This window comes from Momordica charantia, assembly GCF_013281855.1.
Source record: "Momordica charantia cultivar OHB3-1 chromosome 4 unlocalized genomic scaffold, Mcharantia_2.0 BLBB01000004.1, whole genome shotgun sequence".
In the NCBI taxonomy this organism is placed as follows: Eukaryota; Viridiplantae; Streptophyta; class Magnoliopsida; order Cucurbitales; family Cucurbitaceae; genus Momordica; species Momordica charantia.
Window position 1 is genome coordinate 11763029 of NW_028275162.1, and position 24816 is coordinate 11787844.

At 41.4% G+C, this 24816-nt stretch overlaps 1 protein-coding gene across 1 annotated transcript; it reads right to left on the minus strand.

Moving 5' to 3' along the window:
* Positions 1-384: 384 nt before the first annotated feature.
* LOC111023696 (7-deoxyloganetin glucosyltransferase) lies at positions 385-2070 on the minus strand. The gene is made up of 2 exons (XM_022301163.2): positions 1506-2070; positions 385-1414 (listed from the first exon to the last, which is right to left on the minus strand). The coding sequence occupies exons 1-2, from the start codon at positions 2068-2070 to the stop codon at positions 489-491; spliced, it is 1491 nt and encodes a 496-aa protein (XP_022156855.2). The 3' UTR covers positions 385-488.
* Positions 2071-24816: the final 22746 nt, after the last annotated feature.

The following is a 24816-nucleotide window of genomic DNA, read 5'->3' on the forward strand; positions in this document are numbered from 1 at the left end:
TACTTATTAAAAGAACAATAAAAATGTTGGTGGTTTCAAGAAAACCATGTGCAGTCGCTGCTTTTCTTTATTAAAACAATCTTAAATATTGGACACGTGGTGGGATAATGGATTGAGATAACAAAATTAAATATAACCGTTGGATCAGAATGGATGCTGCACAGAAGATATAATAGTTTCGGTCGGTCGGAACTATTGACTGACCAATCGATCAATTTTTTGATATCTGAAACCGATACCGACCGAGCTGTCACTCAAATCGACTGAACCGATTTATTTTTGTCGGTTTTGGTCGGTCGGATCGATTTTTCGGAGAATGATGTACACCCCTACTAAGATCAACCTTAGGCTTAACAAACTCACGCCAGCGATATCGAACCCGTGAGCCAAACGTCCCATAGATGTTGGATAGCAACTTCAAATATCAGTTACGGAAATAAAAGCATTACAACAGGGGCAACCACAATCAACTTTGTGTGGTGATAAAATTAAGATAGTAAAATTTCGACCACTAGTTTATCAAAGTTTAGGTAAGAAGAGCCTCCAGGTATATAGGATTCCTTCGCTTTTCTTTTCAACTCCATGATATTTTTCTTCATTTCTTCACCTTTCTTTCCTTCCATTAGCTCTTTGATACAACTCTCCACTTGATCTCTCTTCACGTCATCGTCTATCTCCAATGCAATGCCCCACTCCACACAACAATATCGACAAGTTGTTTGTTGATCGCCAAAGAATGGCCGCGATATCATTGGCACTCCAGCACTTATGCTTTCCATAGTTGAATTCCATCCATTGTGCGTCAAAAAACCTTTTATTGAAGGGTGTTTTAATACTTCTTCTTGAGAGCACCAACTAGCAATCATCCCTCTTTCTTTTGTTTCTTCAAGAAAATCATGAGGTAAAATGATTGAACCATCATCGACAAGATCAGGCCTTATGATCCACAAAAATGGTTTCTTGCTGTTTGCAAGTCCCCAAGCAAACTCTGTGAGGTGGTGGAGTGTCATCACCGTAAGGCTCCCAAAATTTATGTAAATCACAGAGTTGGATTCCTTGGAATCAAGCCAATTAATACACTCACCATTCTCTTCCCAAAGATTTGTTGCTATTTCCTCTAGGCCTCCACCGTTGATTTGCCTTGCAAATAAGTGGAGTGGACCAATTGTGTAAATTGGAGGAAGAAAGCATGAAAGAGCATCCAAAACTTCTTGATCTAGTGCATCATAAGTGTTCAAAATAATAGCAGAAGCTTTTGGAGTCCACTTCATTTGTTGAATGAAAAAGTTGAGAAATATATCATTTGGATCGGTTGTTCTAATGAAACTCGGTAGATCTTTAAGTCGTATATTTTTCATCCCCGGAATCCAGTCTATAATGGTTTCGAGGCAGCCGTTGGTTAGATAGCTTTCATCTGCAAATCGAAACAAAATATATCTTATAAATTTTGTTAGGTTCCTTGATCTTTTCAATGCAAGTTAGTTATAAGAGTTTTTAAAGCATACCTTTAAATGGGGTCACCCCTCGCTCTACAAGCTCGCGAAAGTGCATAAAACCAATCAAGCTACAAGCGCTGACAGGCCAAAACTGTGCAATGGGAATGCCAAATTGCAAGGCGGCTTGAACAGAAAACGACATACAACCATCGCCAATAACACAACTAACCGGTGGGATGCTATGAGACGAAGCATCGTTTAGTTGAGACAGAAGGTTGCAAAATGGGGTAAGAAAATTCTTACAAACTGCAATGCAAAGTGAAGGCAAGTCTTGTGGTGCATCAATGTGGGAAGACGGGGGCATACCGTCTGGAATGGTTTTGAACTGAAAGTTGTGTGTGCCGTTGAGAGAGTTGAGGCCTCTAGACTTGATTATGCGATTTTGAGTGTACTCTGTATTCACGAAAGTTATGTAAAAGCCTCTCTGGTGAAGAAGTTTGGCAACACTTAACATTGCATTTATATGACTTTGAACTGGGAGGGGGATGCAAACAACATGAGGCTTATCACTCATTCTTGCACCACAATTCATCTTTCTCTTTCTCTTAGTCTCTCTCTTACAATGCTCCCCCATTTCCTTCATACTATTTATAACTATAAATTTTTCATTTTTGTTTTGAATCTTGGAAAAAAGTTATTTGACGTTAAAAATTATGAACATGGCCCGTAAATAATGGGCACCTCACATTTTTACAATAAAATAATATTGTCTCAAATAGAAAATTCTTGTGACTTTTATTTTAGCTTCATTGAGAAGATTTGTATCAACAAGATGTTGTACCTTAATTCTATATAATGATTTTTTCTTTATTATTTATAATGTAAGATTTTTTTATTTACCTCCTCAATGTAAAACTTGATCAATTTCCAACTATTCCTTTTATTCACAGTTTAAGGAAAATGAAAAGGAAAACAAAAAAAACATATTTTTTATTCATATATAAAATTTTCGAATTACTGCATTTTATTGCGACCGACAAACCACAATTATTGGATGTGTGAAGAGGAAAATTCAAATTGCGCACCAGCCAAAGGACATATGATGTGTCTAATGGAAAAGGTATTCTGGCCAACCAATAGGATTGAAGCGCCTCCAGAAATTGTTTACAAATTTATTAATTTTTATTATTTATTTTGCCTCTTCTGTGCAAAACCCTAATGCTAGGACACCTCTACTGTATAAAGAGAATACTGTACACCCCTGTACTTGCAATTAATGAGATATTAGCCTTTCTCCTCCACTTGTGTAAGCATTATTATTTCTCTCAATGATTTTTATTTGTTGGACTATGTAATTACCCAAATTCACAAATAAGAGGTATGTTAGATATCTCCAATATATGAATTAAATTTTGGATAGGTGTCCTATTTGATAATTCAAATTATAAAATTGACTTAACTATTAAGAATTTACAATATTATCTAAATGTTAGTGTTTTATGCTGTAATCTCTAATACACATTTAATAAAGAAATAAATGCAAAATCATAAAATGAGTCCCACTCCCGAATTTGTATGAAAACTTATCACTAAAAGCCCTGATTGCTTCTTTCCCATTTATTTGAAAACCTTAAGTCCCCTCAAACAATTGTGTAGAAAAAGACTCCTGGCTTGCAGATTTTTTTTGCTTGCTTGGCGTTTTCCGACAGCCATTACATAAGCCGCCACTGCTTCCACGCCAAACACACAGACCAGCCCCACGATGGCAACCAACGTGTGAAGATGGTCGTTGGATCTTTGCATGTAAAGAACGCCACCGTCGGCAAAGGGAGCTGCAGTCGCTGAGTCGTCGGATCTCTATGTGGGTTGCGAGATCTGTTCATGGGTCACTGCCGGTCGCCAATATCACCCTCAGCCACATTTTAAGTGGTTTCGCTGTCAGGCGTTGTCCTAAGTGGTCTCGCCGGACGCGCTGCATGTGGCTGAAGGTCGTCGCATGTGGATCATGGTGGGGTGCGGTCGCTGCCGGGTTGTTGCTTGTTGCTGGAGAAGACAGTTGAGGAAGGATTGGGATGAAGAAGAAGATCGAGGGAGACCAATGATATATATACTAATATATATTATATAACACATTAAGTTATATAATATCATAGTGTAAGTCGGATAAAAAGTATATATTAGATTATCTTATAGCATATAATAATGAAAAATATATATTATATAAACTTTTGTTGGAATATATGTTTATCATATTGTATATTAGAAGACTAAAGTAAAAAATATATTATACAATGATCGTTGTTATATAATCTAGTACATACTAATAATCTTTTGGATGAATATATGTTTATCATACTATTAAAAATCATTGAAAAAACTACAAAAAAAAAAAGACGCCGGAAAAAAAGCCATCGAAAAAAAAGATGTAATGATAATTTCTAGGGAGGAGGAAAATAGAGAATTTGAGGAGTTTTGTTAAAAATAGAAGGATATATTATTATTGATTGGAGAAAAATCGGGGAGTAACTCCCATAGGGTGCATAAAAGAATGAATTTTAAAATTTTGAATATATCATATTTAATACGTGGAAATCAAATAGGTTAACTTTTCAATCAATATTAAATTTAATTATTTAAATTTAACACAAAATCTCATTAAATCAAATAGTATTAATTGAGGGTAAATTGAGATTAAAAAAATTCAAATCTCGAAATTCAAATATGAAAATAATGAAAATATATGTCATTTGTGAAATATAATTTATATTTTGACCAATGGAATACAATTTCTCATTAAATTTCATCAAACCATAAGCCTAAGATTTTAAGTTAAAGCTATAGTTTATTCATCCTTAAATAACAAACTAATTGGATTTTATTCAGATATCGAAAAGGAAATCGACAAAATTCTATTACTTTTATTAGCTAATGAAAACAAATAACATTATTTTTTTTAGACCATACCTTTCAACAACTACATTTTGTTGATTCTCTATGAAATTATTATTATTTTCAAATAAGACCAATCTCTTTTCTATTTATTGTGATATTTTTTTTTCCCTTTTATAACATGTAGAGTAGATATTCAAACTATCTTTTGATCAAAGATATATATTGTTGTTACATCTTAATATTTATTTAAATATGAGTTTCTTTTTATTTAATTGGAGAGTTTAAGGATTGAGAGGTTTGTTCAAATTTTGTAAAAAGTATTTTAAAAGAAGTTAAAAAGAAACTTATTAAATTTTCTATTAAGTTACTACATGCAGTTTCCTATAAATACGTCTCTTCCTAAACTCTCAAAAGACAACTCATTCAACATATCTTCTATATTTGTTACTTTCTCTACTTTGCTCTTTTAAGATCGATTGGTCAAAAGAGGGGTGTTCTTTGTTGTGGAGCTTTGAGCTTAACCTCTAGTTGTAGGGTGGTTTGAGCTACACAACGTTTCAGTTGGGTTGTTGTATCCTGGAGGGGACAGACCAGAGAATACCTGCTGCACCGGTGGCTGATAAAAAAATACACACCGCAGAGGGTTTGAATCTCCTTGAAGAGAGCGAGATACCCGTGCCTCAATCTAATTTATTACGTGTTTGTTTCTCGATAATTACTCCATTTACTCTGTTATTTGTAATTCCCCCCAACAATTTTAGGGAGATTCAACATCAATTTAAGAAGAATTGATATGGAGTCTGCTGTTGAGAAACCTAATGAGAATGTTGGAGATCACAAGGTGGCCTATGTCCTCACAGAAAATAACCGAAAGAAAATCTATATTGAAAGCATGAACGTTGAAGAGTTCATGGAACACCAGGAGAAAATCAACAAGTATGAGAAGGTTGAGTATCATTGCGGATATTATGTTTTGGATTGTTTTACTAATCATTTTTATGATTATTATGATACTACTTTCACATCTGCCAAGTAAATATGGAAAGCCTTGCAGAGTAAATATGATACTGAAGAGGCAGGGGCGAAAAAATATGCTGCAAGTCGTTTCTTTCGCTTTCATATGGTGGATGAAAAATCTGTAGTGGAACAAGAGCAAGACTTTCAGGTGATAGTAGCTGAAGTAGTATCTGAAGGAATTCATTAAGATTGGAGACAATCTTATTGTGGCCGGCATAATTGACAAGCTTCCACCATCATGGAGAGAATTTCAGAAAACTATGTGTCATAAACAAAAAGAAATTTCTCTAGAGACGCTAATCACTTGCATCCGTGTGGAAGAAGAAGCAAGAGGGCAAGATGATTTAATTCAACAAGGTAATGAAAATTCCACCAAGGTGAATCTAGTCTCTACTAATGATAATTTACGTAATGATCAAATTTCTAAAAGTAGACATTTAAAGCCAAAGAAGAGTTATATGAAAAAGAAGAAAAACCTCATTTTTGAAATAAGAAAAATCCAAGCCAAGTGAATAAGAACTCAGCACATTCACAACATTCAAGATCAGTTTGTTTTATTTGTGGCAAGAGTGGGCATATTGCTCAATTTTGCAGATTCCGGAAACATGAACCTGTTCCCCGGCTAATGTTACCGAAGAGCCATTTGTGGCTATGATAACTGGTATTTATATGATTCAAAGTGTTGATGGATGGTGGGTTGATTCTGGTGCCAATAAACATGTCTGTTATGACAAAGATTGGTTCAAAGTTTATACTCATTTTAGGGAGCCTAAAACAATAATGCTTGGTGATTCTCATACCACACAAATTACGGGAACTAGTGAGGTTAAGTTAAAATTCACATCCGGAAGGGTTTTAATTTTAAAAGATGTGCTTTATACACCCCCCATGAGAAAGAATTTGATGTCAAGCTATCTTCTTAATAAGGCTGGCTTTAAACAGACTATGAAATCTGATCAATATATGATAATTAAAAAATTAAGTTTTTATTGGAAAAGGTTATGCTTGTGATGGGATGTTCAAATTGAACATTGACAATATTAATAAAGCATCTACTAGTTCAATTTATATGCTATCTTCTTTAAATTTTTGGCAAGCTCGTTTATGTCATATAAATAACAAATATGTGGGAATTATGAGTAGTCTGGGATTAATTCCTAGTTTAAAAATGATTTTGAGAAATGTGAGACATGCAGTAAAGCTAAAATTACAAAAGGGCCTCATAAAAGTGTTGAGAGAAATATCGAATTATTAGATTTAATTCATACAGATTTGTGTGAATTTGAAGGGATTTTAACTAGAGGAGGAAATAGATATTTTATCACTTTTATTGATGACTTTTCTAAATATACGTATGTTTATTTAATGAAAAATAAAAGTGATGCTTTTGAGAATTTCAAAAAATTTCTCCTCGAAGTTGAAAATCAATTCGGTAGAAAAATTAAAAGATTTAGAAGTGATAGAGGTCGAGAATATGAATCATTTGAATTCAATTCATATGCTGAATCATTGGGAATAATTCATGAGACTACTCCATATTCACCTGCTTCTAATGGGGTAGCTGAGAGGAAAAATAGAACCTTAATTGGTTTAACTAATGCTATGCTATTAGAATCAGGTGTGTTCGGGGATAAAATATCTGATTGCCACATGGAGGACGGGGATTGGCTGTCAGAAGAAATTGTTTGAAAGAATTGTTCAGCAAAGCTCCTCCTCGGAACCTTCCGAGGAGGGAAGTTCATTACACCTAATTGTACTAGAACCCCGAAAGTATCCGAGTTCGATCTACTCGAACCCGACACGTCTGACCTCAAAACTGACCAAGGTAATCCCTTGTCGCCCCCTGTCGGGACCTAAACTTATAAATAGAGGGCCTTATTTCACCATCAGGTAAGAAAATTCTCCTCGAGCCTAATATTAAGTTAGAGAAGAAAATTCTCCTCGAGCCTAATATTAAGTCCGAGCTGCTTACTGACTTGAGCATAAGAGATTTTGCCCTCTCATGAAGGTCTTCCCATTGCCCTTTCAAGTCGAAGCTAGAACCGGGTTCGAGCTTAGTATCCGTTGTGCAAATTCTTACATAAACATTTGGCACCGTCTGTGGGGAAGGACATTTCAAGTCGTCCCAGCAATGAAAAGGTGATCCGAGAATGGTGTAGCCAGCGAACTCTGCCAACACGACAGAACGAAAAGGTCTGAACGGTAACAACGGCACTCAACGCGAGCTCGATGCCAAAACAGTCGAGGACCAGGTCAGAGTAGGACAAGAGGGAGATCTGCCACAGAGGTCTACCGCCACCCAAATCAGGAATTACCTCCTACTCACCCAAGACCCGCTAAAACCAACCGAAGCTGAGGTGGGACCTCAAAAAAGGCCTCCCGAATGGCTACCCCAGTTGAGGACCCCGAAGTTCTGGCTACCCTCCAACTGGAGTTGGATGACATGCGCAATCAAGTGAGCAATATGGATGAAATGTACATCGAGATGATGCGGGCCAATCGGACGGGATCTCCTTGCAAAGTCCCAGGCGGAGATGACATGGTTGATGATGAGAATGGACATGATCTACCCCTCTATCATGACGATCACGAACCCGTCGCTAATAACGAAGGGATTGACTATAGCCTGAGGGGTTATGATCTCAGGAAGCACCTCGTTGACAAGAAGAGGAGAGCCTCACGAGGAACGGGGGTCTCTCCGTCCTGCTCCCGAGGATACTCTAACTCCGACCTCAAGGCTCAGTCGAAGTACACGCCTTTAACACCAGAGGCTGTGGTAAAGAGAAAAGAGTTCGATCTAATGAAAAACAAGTTTGACGAACAAGTTGAGGCACTTAGGGCGAAGTGCGAAAAGAAAGAAAGTCCTTTTGATAATGGCGAGATAGTCGAATCGTCGTTCACCTCGGACATCCTAGAGGCGCCCATTCCTCTAAAGTTCAAGACGTCCGCCATGAAGCCCTACGACAGGTCCAAGGACCCAAAGGATTATGTGGAAGTCTTTCAGGGTCTCATGGACTTCCAGCCATTAAGTGTCGAGCCTTTCAAATCGCTCTCACGGGAAACGCTCTACTCTGGTACAGGAGGCTTCCAGTGAGGTCGATCTCAACCTACAACCAGCTGAGGAAAGAGTCTCTCACCACGTACTTTGCACTTGTTGGGTGTGTTGCCCTAAACTCGTAGTTTGTATTTTGTAAAAACAAATTTCTATTTAATAAAGTTTTATTCAATAAATTTGTTGTTCAATTATAGCTTTCCATTATCCAAAATCCAATAAACTAAACATCCAAGGTTATTTGTGATGTAATCGGGACAGTATATATCCTGGGTATATAGTTGATATACGGGGTATATATTTGATATACCCTTCATATATGAATGGCTAATGTCCAGTGAATAACCTAAAGGGTCTATAGTATATGGATAAGGCGAGGTACCTTATCCTAGCAACACTATGGATACGGCCCGCTCTGTAAAGGTTATAGACGACTCGATCCAGGTCGTTCGTGTGGAGACATGCGAGTGGGGGTATCCTATACAATGAGTTTGTATAAGATCGGACCGCGAAATAGGCAATCATTAGTTGTAACACCGTTAACTAATAGATTGCCATTTCTTAGGATGACCAGACAACTCATTCTCAATCATGGGTGAGTTATGGACTCCTGCCCGTAAGGGCTCGTTCTTTGATCTGTATGGGTGAGAGTGGCCTGAGTCGCTGACTCAACATTCCTACCATTTTGGGAACGAGACCGAGTGGGGAGCTGGGAACATAATTTCACAAGATGGAATTCACTCCTCCCCGACTTTAGGGGAGTAGATGATCTTAGGTTCGTCTTGCAAGAGGATTGTCCTCAAGCTCCTGCGCCTAACGCCACTGTGGCGATGCGCAATGCCTATGACAGGTGGATCAAGGCTGATTACGCTTGTTTACATGCGTAAAAAGAAGGTTTTAGATGCTAATTTTACTATGTTTCAGCTTTGTTTCGGATTTTTCTCGGTCGTTTGAGTTCCAATTCATGCAAAATTCATATATTATGGCTCGTGGTTGGCTTATATTGTATTTATGACATTTTAGGACCATTTGGGAGTGCAAATTAATCAAAAGAAGCAAAAAGACGGAAAAACCTACATGGGAGGCGCCAGGCGCCTGGGAAGCCTGCAGAAAAACTGGTTTTCTTCCAACTATGCCCTTAATGAAACGCGTCTTCCAATGCGTTTTGGTGGTTCCAACCGATGCATACGTGTAGAAGAAGTGTTCCACTATCAGTTTGAGCACGATTTGGTCAGTCAAAAGAGTTGGAAATGGGTGATTCACCATCGTTTTAGGACCTACCTAACCAATTCTGCACAGCTATAAATTCCAGCAACTTCTCCACCAAAATCATCAAGCCTTGCTTCCTTCTCTTGATCATTTTTAGTGTTTCTTTGTTGCTTTCTAAGTACTTTTGAGTTGCTTTCATTAGTTGCTTTTGGTTTTTAAATCCCGAGTACTTTACATTCCTTTATTGAGCTTTGTTTTGTTTCCATTTGTACTTAGTTATTTTCTACTTATTCAAATATATAAAAATCTAGCACTTTGCTTATCTTCCCTTTGCCTTTACTTTATTTTTACTCAAGAGAGTTGTGTTTTTGGAGGAAAGAGCACGTGACACTCTCCCTTGCTTGAAAGAGAAGGGCGAAGCTCTCAATCCCGATAAAAACTTTCCGTTAGTTAACTTTTGTTTTTCACACATGCATTCCACATTCAACCATTTTACTTGCTGTATTTTCTTCAATATGTCTTTCTAAATTCCCGTCTCTAGCCCGGTTATGGATAGTTAGCCTTTTATGTCTAAAAAGGGTTGCTAAGAAGTAGTGTTTTTGCTTTCCATTCATTGCTCAACACGTTTTCCCAAAAAGTTAGGATTTAGAGAAGGCCATTGTAAGTCTTAACAAGTCAATACTGAAAAGGTTGCTTATTTGCATTGTTGAGTGGTTAAACCGAGGAGAGGAGCGCCTTAGACATAAGGGTTCCACTTAAGTAGCCTAGACATAGGACCTTAACCCGAGGTTGCGACTATTTCCATCCTAAAACTAAGATATCTCTCATAATAGACATATTAGGGAATGTCTTAGGACTTTGAACTTGCTTAGACATAAGTCAAGTGAGAAGCGTAGTCGTTGGTTTCTAAAGTAAAATGCATATTATCCTTAGCATGTCCTTGATTCTTTGTTGGCTAACTTGAAATAATTCGGGCTAGGTTTTATCATTATAAGTCCAAATCCCAAATCCAAAACCATTATTTGTGACCACTTCCCATTTTACAAGAATCACTCATTTCAACATTCACTATTCTTTAAAACTTTAGAGTTTGGAAATTATTTAGAAGTCCTTGAGGATCGATACTTGGATACTCCATCCATTTTATATTACTCTGACAGGTGTGCGCTTGCATCTATATAATTGTTACCACGCTTAGTGCGTGCGTTCAGCATAAACGCCCAGTCAAAGGCCAATGACAAGGCCAAGGTCTACATCTTGGCGAGCATATCTGATGTGCTTGCCAAGAAGCACGAGGACACAGTCACCGTTAAGGAGATCATGGACTCACGGCAGAGCATGTTTGGACAACCGTCCTCACAGGCTAGACATGAAGCCCTTAAGTTCATTTACAACTCCCGCATGAAGGAGGGTTCATCAGTGCGAGAACACGTTCTCAACCTGATGGTCCACTTCAACGTGGCTGAGTCGAACGGGGCCGTCATAGACGAGCAGAGTCAGGTCAGCTTTATTCTGGAATCTCTTCCGAAGAGTTTCCTTCCATTCGGCAGCAATGCGGTTATGAATAAGCTGGAGTACACTCTTACCACACTCCTAAACGAGCTTCAGACCTACCAGTCTCTTATGAAATGTAAGGGACAAGAAGGGGAGGCAAATGTTGCCACCTCAAATAGGTTCAACAGAGGATCGTCCTCTGGAACCAGGTCTGCGCCCTCTTCTTTTGGAAGTAAGACTTTTAAGAAGAAGAAGGCTGCTGGTAAGGGGTCTAAACCTGACTCAGCTGCTGCTGCCCAGAAAGGCAAGGTCAAGGTTGCAGAGAAAGGAAAGTGTTTCCACTGCAACATGGACGGGCATTGGAAGCGCAACTGACCAAATTACTTGGCCGAAAAGAAGAAAGCCAACGAAGGTAAATATGATTTACTTGTATTGGAAACATATTTAGTGGAGAATGATGACTCCGCCTGGATACTGGATTCAGGAGCCACTAATCACGTTCGTTCTTCATTTCAGGGAATTAGTTCCTGGAGGCAGCGTGACGCCGGAGAGATGACTCTCAAGGTCGGAACGAGAGAGGTCGTCTCAGCTGTGGCGGTAGGGGAGCTCAAGTTGTTTACAAACAAGAATATGTATATATTATTAGATAATGTGTACGTTGTTCCTAAAATTAAAAGGAACTTAATTTCAATTTCTTGTTTGTTGGAACAGATGTATTCAATTTCATTTCATTTAAATGAAGCGTTCATTTCAAGAAATGGTGTTAACATTTGTTCAGCTTTACTTGAAAACAACTTGTATGTGCTAAGACCAACCATAAGTAAAGCAGTTTTAAATACCGAGTTGTTTAAAAATGCTAGAACTCAAAATAAAAGGCAAAAAGTTTCTCAAAAGAAAGATACCTATCTTTGGCACTTAAGATTAGGTCACATTAATCTCAATAGGATTGGGAGGTTGGTTAAGAACGGCATTCTAAGTGAGTTAGAAGACGATTCTTTACCTCCATGTGAGTCTTGTCTTGAAGGCAAGATGACTAAAAGACCTTTTACTGGAAAAGGTTATAGAGCCAAAGAGCCCTTAGAACTTATACATTCAGACCTTTGTGGTCCGATGAATGTTAGAGCTCGAGGAGGGTATGAATACTTCATCTCTTTTATCGATGATTATTCAAGGTATGGTTATTTATACCTAATGCAACATAAGTCTGAAGCCCTTGAAAAGTTCAAGGAGTACAAGACTGAAGTTGAAAATCAATTAGGTAAAACCATTAAAACACTTCGATCAGATCGGGGTGGAGAGTATATGGACTTGAGATTCCAGGACTATATGATAGAACATGGAATCTCGTCCCAACTCTCAGCCCCTGGTACACCTCAACAAAACGGTGTATCAGAAAGGAGAAACAGAACCCTGTTGGACATGGTTCGATCAATGATGAGCTATGCTCAGTTGTCTAACTCGTTTTGGGGTTATGCAGTGGAGACTGCAGTTTATATTTTAAACATAGTTCCATCAAAGAGTGTTTCTGAAACACCCTTTGAGCTGTAGAAGGGTCGTAAACCTAGTTTACGTCACTTTCGCATTTGGGGATGCCCGGCACACGTGCTCATGACTAACCCGAAGAAACTGGAACCTCGTTCAAAAGTATGCCTATTCGTAGGTTACGCTAAAGAGATGAGAGGTGGTCTCTTCTTCGATCATAAAGAAAACAGAGTGTTTGTATCGACAAATGCTATTTTCTTAGAAGAAGGCCATGTTCGAGATCATAAACCACGAAGTAAGGTAGTATTTAACGAGATTTCCGAAGAGGCTACAAACACGTCAACAAGAGTTGTTGATCAAACTAGCACTACAACAAGAGTTGTTGATGAAGCCATCACATCGTGTCAGTTGTATCCACCTCAAGTGTTGAAGGTGCCTCGACGTAGTGGGAGGATTGTGTCACAACCTGACTGCTACGTGGGTTTAACTGAAACTCAAGTTGTCATACCTGATGACGGCGTCGAGGATCCATTGACCTATAAGAAGGCAATGGAAGATACTGACAAGGACAAATGGGTCAACGCAATGGACCTGGAAATGGAGTCGATGTACTTCAATTCCGTTTGGGAACTTGTAGATCAACCTGACAGGGTAAAACCAATAGGGTGCAATGGATCTACAAGCGAAAACGAGACGCCGAAGGAAAGGTACAGACCTATAAGGCGAGACTTGTGGCAAAAGGCTACACACAAAGGGAAGGGGTGGACTATGAAGAAACCTTCTCCCCTGTAGCTATGCTTAAGTCTATTAGAATACTTTTGTCCATTGCCACATATTATGACTATGAGATATGTCAAATGGACGTCAAGTTTGCTTTTCTGAATGGCAATCTTGAAGAAAGTATTTATATGTCTCAACCCGAAGGGTTCATTGAACAAGGTCAAGAGCAAAAGGTTTGCAAGCTTAAACGGTCCATATATGGACTCAAACAAGCATCTCGATCTTGGAACATAAGGTTCGATACTGCGATCAAATCTTATGGTTTTGACCAAAACGTTGATAAGCCTTGTGTATACAAGAAGATCGTCAACAACACCGTAGCCTTCTTAGTGTTGTACGTGGATGATATCCTACTCATTGGGAATGATGTAGGATACCTCACTGACATAAAGAAGTGGCTAGCAACTGAGTTCCAAATGAAAGATTTGGGAGAAGCTCAGTATGTTCTTGGCATCCAAATTCTAAGGGATCGCAAGAACAGAACGTTAGCCCTGTCTCAAGCAACTTATATCGACAAGATGCTTGTTCGATATTCGATGCAGAATTCCAAGAAAAGTTTGTTACCTTTCAGGCATGGAATTCATCTATCTAAGGAGCAGTGTCCTAAGACACCTCAAGAAGTTGAGGATATGAGACGTATACTCTATGCTTCAGCAGTAGGCAGCCTGATGTACGCTATGCTGTGCACTAGGCCTGACATTTGCTATGCTGTAGGGATAGTCAGTAGGTACCAATCCAACCCAGGATATGATCACTGGACTGCTGTTAAGGGAATCCTCAAGTATCTTAGGAGAACGAGGGACTACAAGCTCGTGTATGGCGCTAAGGATTTGATCCTTATAGGATACACTGACTCTGACTTCCAAACAGACAAGGATTCAAGGAAATCCACATCGGGGTCAGTATTCACTCTTAACGGAGGAGCGGTAGTTTGGCGAAGCATCAAACAAGGATGCATCGCAGACTCCACGATGGAGGCTGAGTATGTTGCAGCTTGTGAAGCAGCAAAAAAGGCAGTTTGGCTTAGAAAGTTCTTGACAGATTTGGACGTCGTTCCAAACATGAACTTGCCCATCGCACTTTATTGTGATAACAGTGGTGATGTGGCAAATTCTAAAGAACCTCGAAGCCATAAGAGAGGCAAACACATCGAAAGGAAGTACCACCTTATACGGGAGATAGTGCAGCGAGGAGATGTGATTGTCACGAAGATCGCTACAGAGCACAATATTGTTGATCCTTTTACAAAGGCACTCACGGCTAAAGTGTTTGAGGGCCATCTAGAAAGTCTAGGTTTACGAGATTTGTAGAGTTAGTCTAGGGCAAGTGGGAGAAATGTAATTGGGTATAGTGTATGCCCTAGTTTATTGTATTTTCCCTTTGCTTTATGATAATGTACACCCCACTCGAGTTTAGTTCAAGTAGGAGTTTGTTGGGTGTGTTGCCCTAAACTCGTAGTTTGTATTTTGTAAAAACAAATGTCTATTTAATAAAGTTTTATTCAATAAATTTTGTTGTTGAATCATAGCTTTCCATTATCCAAAATCCAATAAACTAAACATCCAAGGTTATTTGTGATGTAATTGGGACAGTATATATACTGGGTATATAGTTGATATACGGGGTATATATTTGATATACCCCTGATATATGAATGGATAATGTCCCGTGAATAACCTAAAGGGTCTATAGTATATGGATAAGGCTGGGTACCTTATCCTGGCAACACTATGGATACGGTCCGCTCTGTAAAGGTTACAGACGACTCGATCCAGGTCGTTCGTGTGGAGACATGCGAGTGGGGGTATCCTATACAATGAGTTTGTATAAGACCGGACCGCGAAATAGGCAATCTTTAGTTGCAACACCGTTAACTAATACATTGCTATTTCTTAGGATGACCAGGTAACTCATTCTCAATCCTGAGTGAGTTATGGACTCCTGCCCATGAGGGCTCGTTCTTTGATCTGTATGGGTGAGAGTGGCCTGAGTCGCTGACTCAACATTCCTACCATTTTGGGGACGAGACCGAGTGGGGAGCTGGGAACATAACTTCACAAGATGGAATTCACTCCTCCCCGACTTTAGGGGAGTAGATGTGTAACGCCCCAGGATGTTATATACCATCCTAGGTAATGCTAAATAATCCACCTGTCTAGCCTTAACTCTAAACACGAGATAACCAACTCCCTGGGAAATAATTTAAATAAAATAAAGCTTCGACTCCCATAATTCCACCAAAAATATCAATTTTATAAACTGGCGAAACTTCGCTCTCCGTGGGCAATTTAAAAAAAAAGACATCTCATATCCGCCTCAGTGGCCAAAATTCTTAAATAAATAAAACAGTCGTACACCTAAACTCCAACGACAACAGTGACGCGTTTAACAATAACATCCATAAAAAAAATAAAAGTAGTTCTAAAGAAAATAGAATCGCTCCTCGGGTCCACACCTAGCAATAAAATAAATCCCAACGCTACTCGTACTAAACGACCCGTCCCTCTATCCTCACTAACTCGACTAGTGATCCCTCCTCGGTCAAGCCCCCTCCACGTCATCACCACGGTCGACCCTGTTCACACCTGAAAACAAATAAGGATAAAAAGGGGGGGTGAGTACATAAGGTACTCCGTAAGTAGCCCTTCCTAACTAACACAAAAATCATGCTCACAGTTAGGGCATATAAAATAAAACGATAGCAAGAAAATTAAATAGATAGCGAGAGATAAAAAAAACAAAAACTTGGTATTTACGTACAACAACCATGCGTCGAAACTACCAAGACTACAACCATATGATTCACTAGCCCTTGTCCCACAGTACTAAACCTCCCTCTACACCCCCCTGTGATACTCCCTGTTTAACTTCTCGAGGCATGAAGGCTCTTAACATTTATTCCTAAGATACTGCCCCCCTCCTTTTACAATACTTGATGTTCGACCTTGCCATTTATTCCCAAGGCCTAGCACCACTACTTCGCAAGCACCACTCTACTTTAGTCCTTCAAGCCTAACTCCTCGAGTCGCATTGGCCCTTGACATTTATCCCCAAGGCCTCAATACTCCTCTACAGAAACTTGATGTTCGGCCTTGCCATTTATTCCCAAGGCCTGAATTGTGCACCGGTCATTGCCGTTTATCCCCAAGGTACCGATGACTTCCCAGCGTATTGGTCCTTGACATTTATCCCCAAGACCCCAATACTCATTTACAGAAATTTGACGTTCAGCCTTGTCATTTATTCCCAAGGCAACTACTCAAGGCTTTGAACCTCCAAGAGATTTATATGCATTTTCAGATCAGACCACCCATAGTTTAACGGACTGCCAACCCGTCCCTTCACCCTTCACCCTCCACCACTCCCACTAGCCCTCCCAAGACTACCTACAACTATATTTCCCACATTCCAATTCACTGCACAGTTCACAAGCATGCTTTTCTTTGTAATAAACAAGTCACCACCCAACAGCTCACAACTAAAACAATATAAACTAATTATCAATTTAACAACGCGAGCATTTCATTTACAACATGTTTGCAAAACGTCATGAGCCAGTTACTTTTAACCACAACAATTCATAATCTACTAGTCACCTCCAACAATAAGAATAGAAAGCATGTTTCCTCATAAGTGTTCAATAATAGAAAGACGACAACAAAATCACTAGAAGTCCACAAATCAAAACTAAAAATCCCTACATGCACAATTAAATTATTTTAACTAAAAATCAGCATCAAAACCATTCCGTTAACGCTAAATAACGCACGCACTCGCCCCCTGGTGCTACTTACACAACCACGTCCTTAAGTTTGCATCGAACTCACACCTAAGCACAAAAACAGAAAAAATACAGCAATATAAATATACTGTTCAGCCTTCGAAAACAACTCTAAGAGGGTTCAAAGGGTCTCATTACCGCAAAACGACTTCGTGTAGGTGTGGGTAAATTAGATCTAGCTTGCAAAGGGGTGGGTAGCGTAAATCGGGCTTCGAACGGATGAAGATAATTGCCGGACACCACCCAAAACACTGCTGTCCACGTTTTTTACAGCAGCGAAAAATGCCCAAAACGACCTCCAACGGCTTCGATTTGATGTCCGTTACTACAAAACAATTTCGCTTAGGTGTGGGTATTCCAAATCGATTTCGTTTAGGTGTGGGTAATCCAAATCTAACTTCGAACAAGGGTGGGTCAAAGAAAATTACCAGGCCTCCCGGATCTAAGCGATTCGAGTCGTTGGAGTTTGTCGGATCGAGGGAAAACACCGCGAACAGCCACCACGCGCCGCCGCCGCACCTGCTGCTGCCCGAGACCACGCACCGCCGCCTACTGCTGCTGGACGCCTGCGCCAGCTGCTGCCCGACGCCGCCTGCTGCTGCCCGAGCCCGACGCTGCTGCTGCCGTGGTGCTGTCCCGACGCCGCACCTGCTACTCCGATGCCATGGCTGTTCGTCGCGTCGCCTGAACGGAGCTGCTCGCCGGAGAAGAAGAATCCGAGTGGGGGGGGGGGGTGGCCGGCGGCTTCAACAAGAGAGGGAAAGGGAGGAAGAAGAAGAGGAAAAAGAACAAAGGCTAGGGTTATTTGTTTTAAACTTTTAACTCCTTTGGGCTTGGGTTCTTTTCCTTTTGTTTAAGGCCCACTTACCCAACCCCTCCTTGTTAAAACAAGCCAATAATATAATTTCGTAATTGCCCAATGGCCCAAAACAAGTGTCACATAACGGAATCCGTACTAAACCATAATTTTATAAATAACTACACGCGACTAATTCACCACTAATTCTGTAGCAATACACAATAACCGAGATGCCACACTTAAGTTAAATAAAGATAACTGATGAAACAAACAAAATAAAATGAAATAAATAAATAAATCTATTTTGTTATAAAAAATTTCCCGGAACTCGATGCAAGCTAACCTGAGTAACGCGGGGCGTTACAAGATGAGTGTTCCCTTAAATGCTGACTCCGGGACTTGAACAAGGGGCTCCACCCTCTCATTGGCCGAGAGGGACTTCCGGTTATTGGTTGGACCATAACCGGGTTGTTCATTAGAGGAGCAGTGGTGTTTAAGGAGTAAGATGTAACTCAGAGGTAAAACGGTAATTTGACCCAACTTGAGTTACGAACACTCGTGAAGGATTGACTCGTCATTAATGGTCGTATATCCATGGACACGAAAACATTCTGCAGTGAGAAGAGTGCAACTGCGGGTCTTTAGTGGAATGACCCGTAGTTAACGAATCTAGATTAACTCGGTCAATGAGTTTGACCGACTAATCTTGCATCGTTGGAGCTTCGGATCGTAGGTCCATTAGGTCCCCTTGCTAGCTCATAACGGGTAAAACGAGGATCAAGTTTTTGGAAGAATTTGAATTGTTCAAATTACTTAAGGGATTATATGTATATTGATACATTATAATATATATAGTTAATTATAAATTAAAACTATATATTATGAGAGAAATTATTTGAATGAGATTCAAATAAAATTAATATGAATAAGATTCATATTAAAACTATAGGTTAAAAATAATGTGCATAAGATGTACATTAGAACTATAGGTTATACGAGAGAAATGTTATAGAATATGATTCTATTTTTGTGATAAATAATTAAGTGTTAATTATTTATTTGATTTATATATATAGATTAATTATTAATTGGATTAATAATTAATAATTATTTATTAATTAATCATATTAATTAATAAATTAATTTTATATCTTAATTATTATATATATTAATTATTTATATAAATATATATATATTATTAATATTATTAATATTAATTATTAACTCCCCTGCATTATTGCAGGGGAGTGGGGAGTTAAGTCCACGTCACTGGTTTTCTGGGGAAAATTTGCAGAAAGGTTCTGCAAAACAGAACAACACAACACTCCCAAGGTGAAGCTCTCTCAATAAAAAAAAAAATATTCTCTCAATCTCTCCCCTCTGTTCGATCAAGGTGCTACCACAAGCACGATCCCGAGACCCAAGAGAATAGCGAGGAAGACGTAGTGGTGGTGTTCGTGGGAAACCGTAGAAGAAAAGTTCTTCAAAGGTAATGGTTTCCCCTGTATTTTCCCTCTTTCAATTTCGATTTTGTATCCCTAAAATCAGCAACGAAAATCCGCTTCCACTCCGGGAATCACATCCCTTCAGCACTGGGATGGACCAGAGCACAGCTGAAGAAGAGTCTGATCCCCTTAGTAGGGTTTGCGGGAGAATCCATCACCCCAGAGGAATGCATTGATCTTCCCATCACTATCGGCCAAGGTGACACCCAAGTTACTCAGATGGCCGAGTTCATGGTAATAAATGGCAGGTCGGCCTACAATGCCATCTTTGGACGACCTATTATCCATTCACTTCGGGCCAACCCATCAACTCTACATCAAGTAATGAAGTATTCTATGATCAACGGAGTCGGCATGATCCGAGGAGAGCAGAAAACATCATGTGAGTGCTATACCTTAACTCTCAAGGGGTCAGCAGTTTGCGCCCAGGAAGAAATGGAAAATCCTCCAAGTCCGGCATCTCGAGCTTCTGAAGATGGACAGTCCAAGACCAACCAACGCGAGGTGATTGGGCCCACTGAGGAGTTGGAACTTATCCCTTTGCTCGGCCTAGAAAAATAGGTGAGCATAGGTACCAAGCTAGGGGTCGCGGATAGGGAAGAGCTCGTCTCATTCCTCAGGGCGAATTCAGACGTGTTCGCTTGGTCGTACGAGGACATGTCTGGCATTGATCCGAAGATCATGGTTCATCGCCTCAACATCGACCAGTCATTCCGACCTGTTAAGCAAAAAAGAAACCTGTAAATAGGGAAATGAGTGATATAATTGTTGAAGAAGTAAACAAACTTTTAAAAGTTGAATATGTAAAAGAAGTTCTGTATCCTGAGTGGATCTCTAATGTTGTCCTGGTTAAAAAATCCAACGGAAAGTGGAGAATGTGTGTAGATTTCACCAATCTTAACAAAACTTGTCCAAAAGATTGCTTCCCACTGCCAAGGATTGACCAGCTCGTAGATGCCACGGCCGGGCACGACATGCTCACCATTATGGACGCCTTCTCCTGATACAACCAGATAAAAATGTATGAGCCAGATCAGGTCCATACCTCTTCCATAACCGATCAGGGCCTATATTGTTACAAGGTCATGCCTTTTGGTCTAAAGAATGCAGGGGCAACCTATCAAAGGATGGTGAATAAAATGTTCGCCAACTAGACCGGGCATAATATGGAAGTCTACGTGGATGAAATGCTTGTCAAAAGCAAGCAGTCCAGGTCGCACTTGGCCGACCTGACTGAGACCTTCGAGGTACTCTAAAAGTACCAAATGAAGTTAAATCCAGCCAAGTATGCCTTTGGGGTCTCGTCTGGCAAATTCCTAGGGTTCATGGTCAATAATCGCGGCATCGAAGCCAACCCAGAGAAGATTAAGGCCGTTCTCGAGATACAAGCGCCGATGACCCTTAAGCAGCTGCAATGCCATAATGGAAAGATCGGCGCTCTTAACTGGTTCATCTCCAGGTCTACCGACAAGTGCATTTCCTTCTTCAAAGTGTTAAGAATGAAGGGGCCATTCAAGTGGACAGGTGAGTGTGAGGCAGGTTTTGAAGAACTCAAAGGCTACCTCTCCTCAGCACCGCTGCTCGCAAAGCCCATGCCAGGAGATAAACTACATTTGTACCTGGCCGTGTTTGGTAACGCAATTAGCTTGGCCCTAGTCAAGCAGGACGGGGTACGGCAAAATCCTGTCTATTACACAAGTAAAGCCATGACCGAGGCTGAGACCAGATATCCCCAAATGGAGAAACTGACCCTCGCTTTAGTTACTGCAACACGGAGACTGAGGCCATACTTCCACGCCCATATCATGACCGTGCTCACCAACTTACCTTTTGTTTATGCAGGGATTTGCACAACGGTTCAGCACGAAACGAGCTCGAACCCGGTCTCCGGTTCCGACCTAAACACTAGAGTGGACCTGCACAAGTGGGTAAGCACTCCGATGCTCAAGTCAGTATAGATCGGACTCCTTATTTAGTTCGAGGTGAAATTCGATACCTGAGCGTGAAATGAAGCCCTCTATTTATAGGTGACGGATCTGACAGCACACACGACCGGCGGTTACATGTCTTTTCTCATATCGGACCTGTCGGGTTCCGAGCAGGTCGGTCCCCAGTCAGATCGAACTTTGGTGCCCACACTTAGTCTTTTATAACGGGCAAACCCGATCACCTCGGCGGGGCCGAGGTGGACCTAAGCAATCCTTTTTATTTAATTTCTTCAAACACTAATAAGGGTCCTCCACGTGTCTTGGGTATGTTTACCCCCAAACATTGGCCCCCTCTCTGTCAGGTTCGATCTCGACCTGGCAGAGAAGTTTATTCGAATCTATTTTGGACACGTGGCGACTTTTCATTTGTAGAGGGAATATGACCGTTGAGGAAGACGTTTCGACCTACCAGGTTGTCGGAGCACTCAAGCGTTTCGCCGTTGCGTATCTCGAGAAGATCCCAGTCGCTCGTTGATTAAACGTGTACGGCGCAGAGGTTTTTCCGATCAGCTATAAATAGTCCCTAAACTTCAGGTCAAACCTTACGCTTTCTGAATTTCTGGAGTTCGATCTGAAACCAGCTCGAACCCTTTCTCTAAGTCAGTCGCTTCTCCTTGCTCTTACTCTTCTTTCAAACATGGTAGTTTTCTTGTCTTCCCCCTCCAGTAGTGATAGCCTGGGTAGCGTAGGTCGGACAATAAGTAGTTCGCCCCCCAAACCAAGTGACTCTGGGGAGGTTTTAGCTCGTAGGTTAGAGTCCGAGCTGGAAGAAATAGAGAACTTTAGGTTCTCAGATGACGGAGAGGATAGCGATACCTCCACCTCATGCCAGGGTCTAGAGTACCCTTCTAGGATGCCCGAGCACTATCTTGGACCCTTTTGTAGGGGGTTTAACATTCCGAATGACATCTACCTTAGGATTCCGGAGGAAGGGGAAAGAGCTGACAATCCTCTAGAGGGATGGGTCACTCTTTATTTGAAGATGTTTGAGTACGGCCTCAGACTTCCCCTTCATCCCTTTGCTCAGGAGTTCTTAAACCGAACTGGACTGGCTCTTGCTCAAGTGGCCCTCAATGGGTGGGGTGTCATTTTTTGCTTTAGCCATTCTTTTTTGGTTGCGAGCTCGGGACGAGGAAGAGGTCGAGCTATTAAGTGTTGAGCAACTGCTTGGATGCTTCGAAGCCAAAAGGATAGCTAAGAAGCCTGGTTGGTACTACATGTGCGCAAGGAAAGGCGCAGGTGGCATAGTCAAGGGGCCGACCTCCATCAAGGGATGAGTAGGAAAGTGGTTATTTGCCTCGGGAGAGTGGCTGGCAAAGGACGAGTCAGGTCATCCCTTCTTTGACGTGCCTGCTAGGTTTGGGAACCTAGGTATGGAGTCTTTCTTGTTTTCTTTTCTCTCTTTTGATTTCCTGACTTTCACATCTAACTCGAACTTTCGTTTACTTTGTGCAGTATCAATTAAGCCGATTCCCGAGCTCACTCAAGCCACCTTCGACACCCTCAAATACTACAAGGACAACTTCCCAAGGGGTTGGAAGATCGGGACCTTGGTCACAGACACGCTGCTACTAGAATCAGGGCTATTGGACTACAATCCTTTAGTTCGTCCGACTGAAGCCTCAAGGCCAAACTCCGAGCTCGGTAAGCCGTGTTTGATTTCGACTTCAATTTTAGCTTCAAGTTTTTACCTCTGACATTTCATCTTATTCGTATTGCAGCCATGGTGTGTGGATTCACGAGCAGCGTGAAACGCAAGTCTAAGGGCCGTGCTCACGCCCTTAAGACAGTTCAGAGCTCTGATCCAGCTACCCCTACTGTGGATCAGCATGCAGCTCAGGACCAGGCGGGTCCATCTTCTGAAGTTCCAACTCCAGTGATCGAGCTGGATTCTACTGGGGAGTGCTCCAGGGAGAAGCGCTCCAGGAGCGAGTCCGAGGCACTGGACGTGTCACCGCTTCGTGAGGTGAGATAGGGCTCTCCTCTGAAGAGAAGGAAGAAAGAGAAGAAGACCACCTCCTCCTCGGAGGTTGGACCTCGTGGCCCCCTGCCCTCAAGCCACGCCGACCTAGTAGACGACCCTGAAGCTCAGATGGGGGGGACATCCGACGTGAAGATGCGGTTCACAGTGGAACCGTCGAGCTCCGGGGTGAAAGACCAAGTGTCACGCATCTCGGCCGCGTGCTTGGATCGTTGTCTAAGGAGAGCGTCCAAGTTTGTAAGTGACCCGGGATCCGTGCTGCAACGGACCATCGACCACGCTGCTGAGGTAAGATCTACCCCTACACTTTTATTTTCTCGTCTTATAGCTCGATCTGACCTGAATTTGCCTTTTGTGTATTGCAGGCGTTCACTGCCTCCATCAACTCAGCAATCATGATCAAGGCCGAGCTGGATGGAAGGGAGGCCTTGGCAGCGAAAGAGAGGGCGAACTCCTCTGCTGCCTTGGAGGCTGCCACCACGCTCAAGGGCGAGCTGCTGAAGGCTAGGGGCGAGGTGGACGTACTGAGGGCCGAGGTAGAAGCCAAGGCCGAACTGCTGAAAAGGGAGGATGAAAATCATAAGGCCCACCTCCGAGCTGCCCGCGCCATCACCAAAGGGCTGGAGAAGGAAAAGTTCCATCTCCTTAAGGAGAAGGACGACATGCTCTAGGCCTTCGAAGGGAAGGACGCTACGATCGGACGTCTCACTGTCGAGTTGAAGGCGGAGAAGGAGCGTCTTTCCAATGGAACTCGTATAGAGGCAGCCTTCAGGCAACACCCAGATTTTGATGGGTTTGTCAAGGACTTCAGCGATACAGGCTTCAAGTTTCTGATGAAGGGCATTTCTGCCGAGATGCCGCACCTCCAGCTCGACCTCGGCAATCTGAAGAAGAGGTATGCTGAGAAATGTGCTTCTGGGCCTAACGGCACTCCTGGCCCCCAATCCCTGGTGGACAAGTACGTCAGGGAGCTTGACTCTGACTACTCCGCCGTGGAGGAAGAGGATGCCCCAAGCCAAGAGCCTACCGAGGTCGGCACAACTCAAGAGGAGGCTTCATCACAGCAGGGTGGATCCCAGGAGGTCAACCTTCTAGGCTCCCAGGGCGAGCTGTCCTCCCACCTCAGAAGTAGCTGAGGCTCTCTTTCCTTCTATCTTTATATTTCTTTTTGTAAGTCTTTGGGCAGAGCTGCAAGGTATATAAGCCTTGGCTCTGTCCTTTTAATCAATGAAACTTCCATTTCTGTCTGTTATTTTACTGCTTTTCCCTTTAAGAATCTTTTTAAACTTGCTTGTATAAGTCGGAACTTATGAAGGAACAGATTCATCTCGCACTTCTAACTCATAACTTTTTGTAAGTTTAAAGGCTTGTGAGATAACTCTTTTCACATCGCACCTCTT

Excerpts from the sequence above, each read along its gene's own strand:
- LOC111023696 (XM_022301163.2), bottom strand. The coding sequence starts at position 2,070 with ATGGGGGAGCATTGTAAGAGAGAGACTAAGAGAAAGAGAAAGATGAAT. Across the intron at positions 1,415-1,505 it reads AGGGGTGACCCCATTTAAAG|ATGAAAGCTATCTAACCAAC; the intron begins GTATGCTTTAAA and ends TTCGATTTGCAG.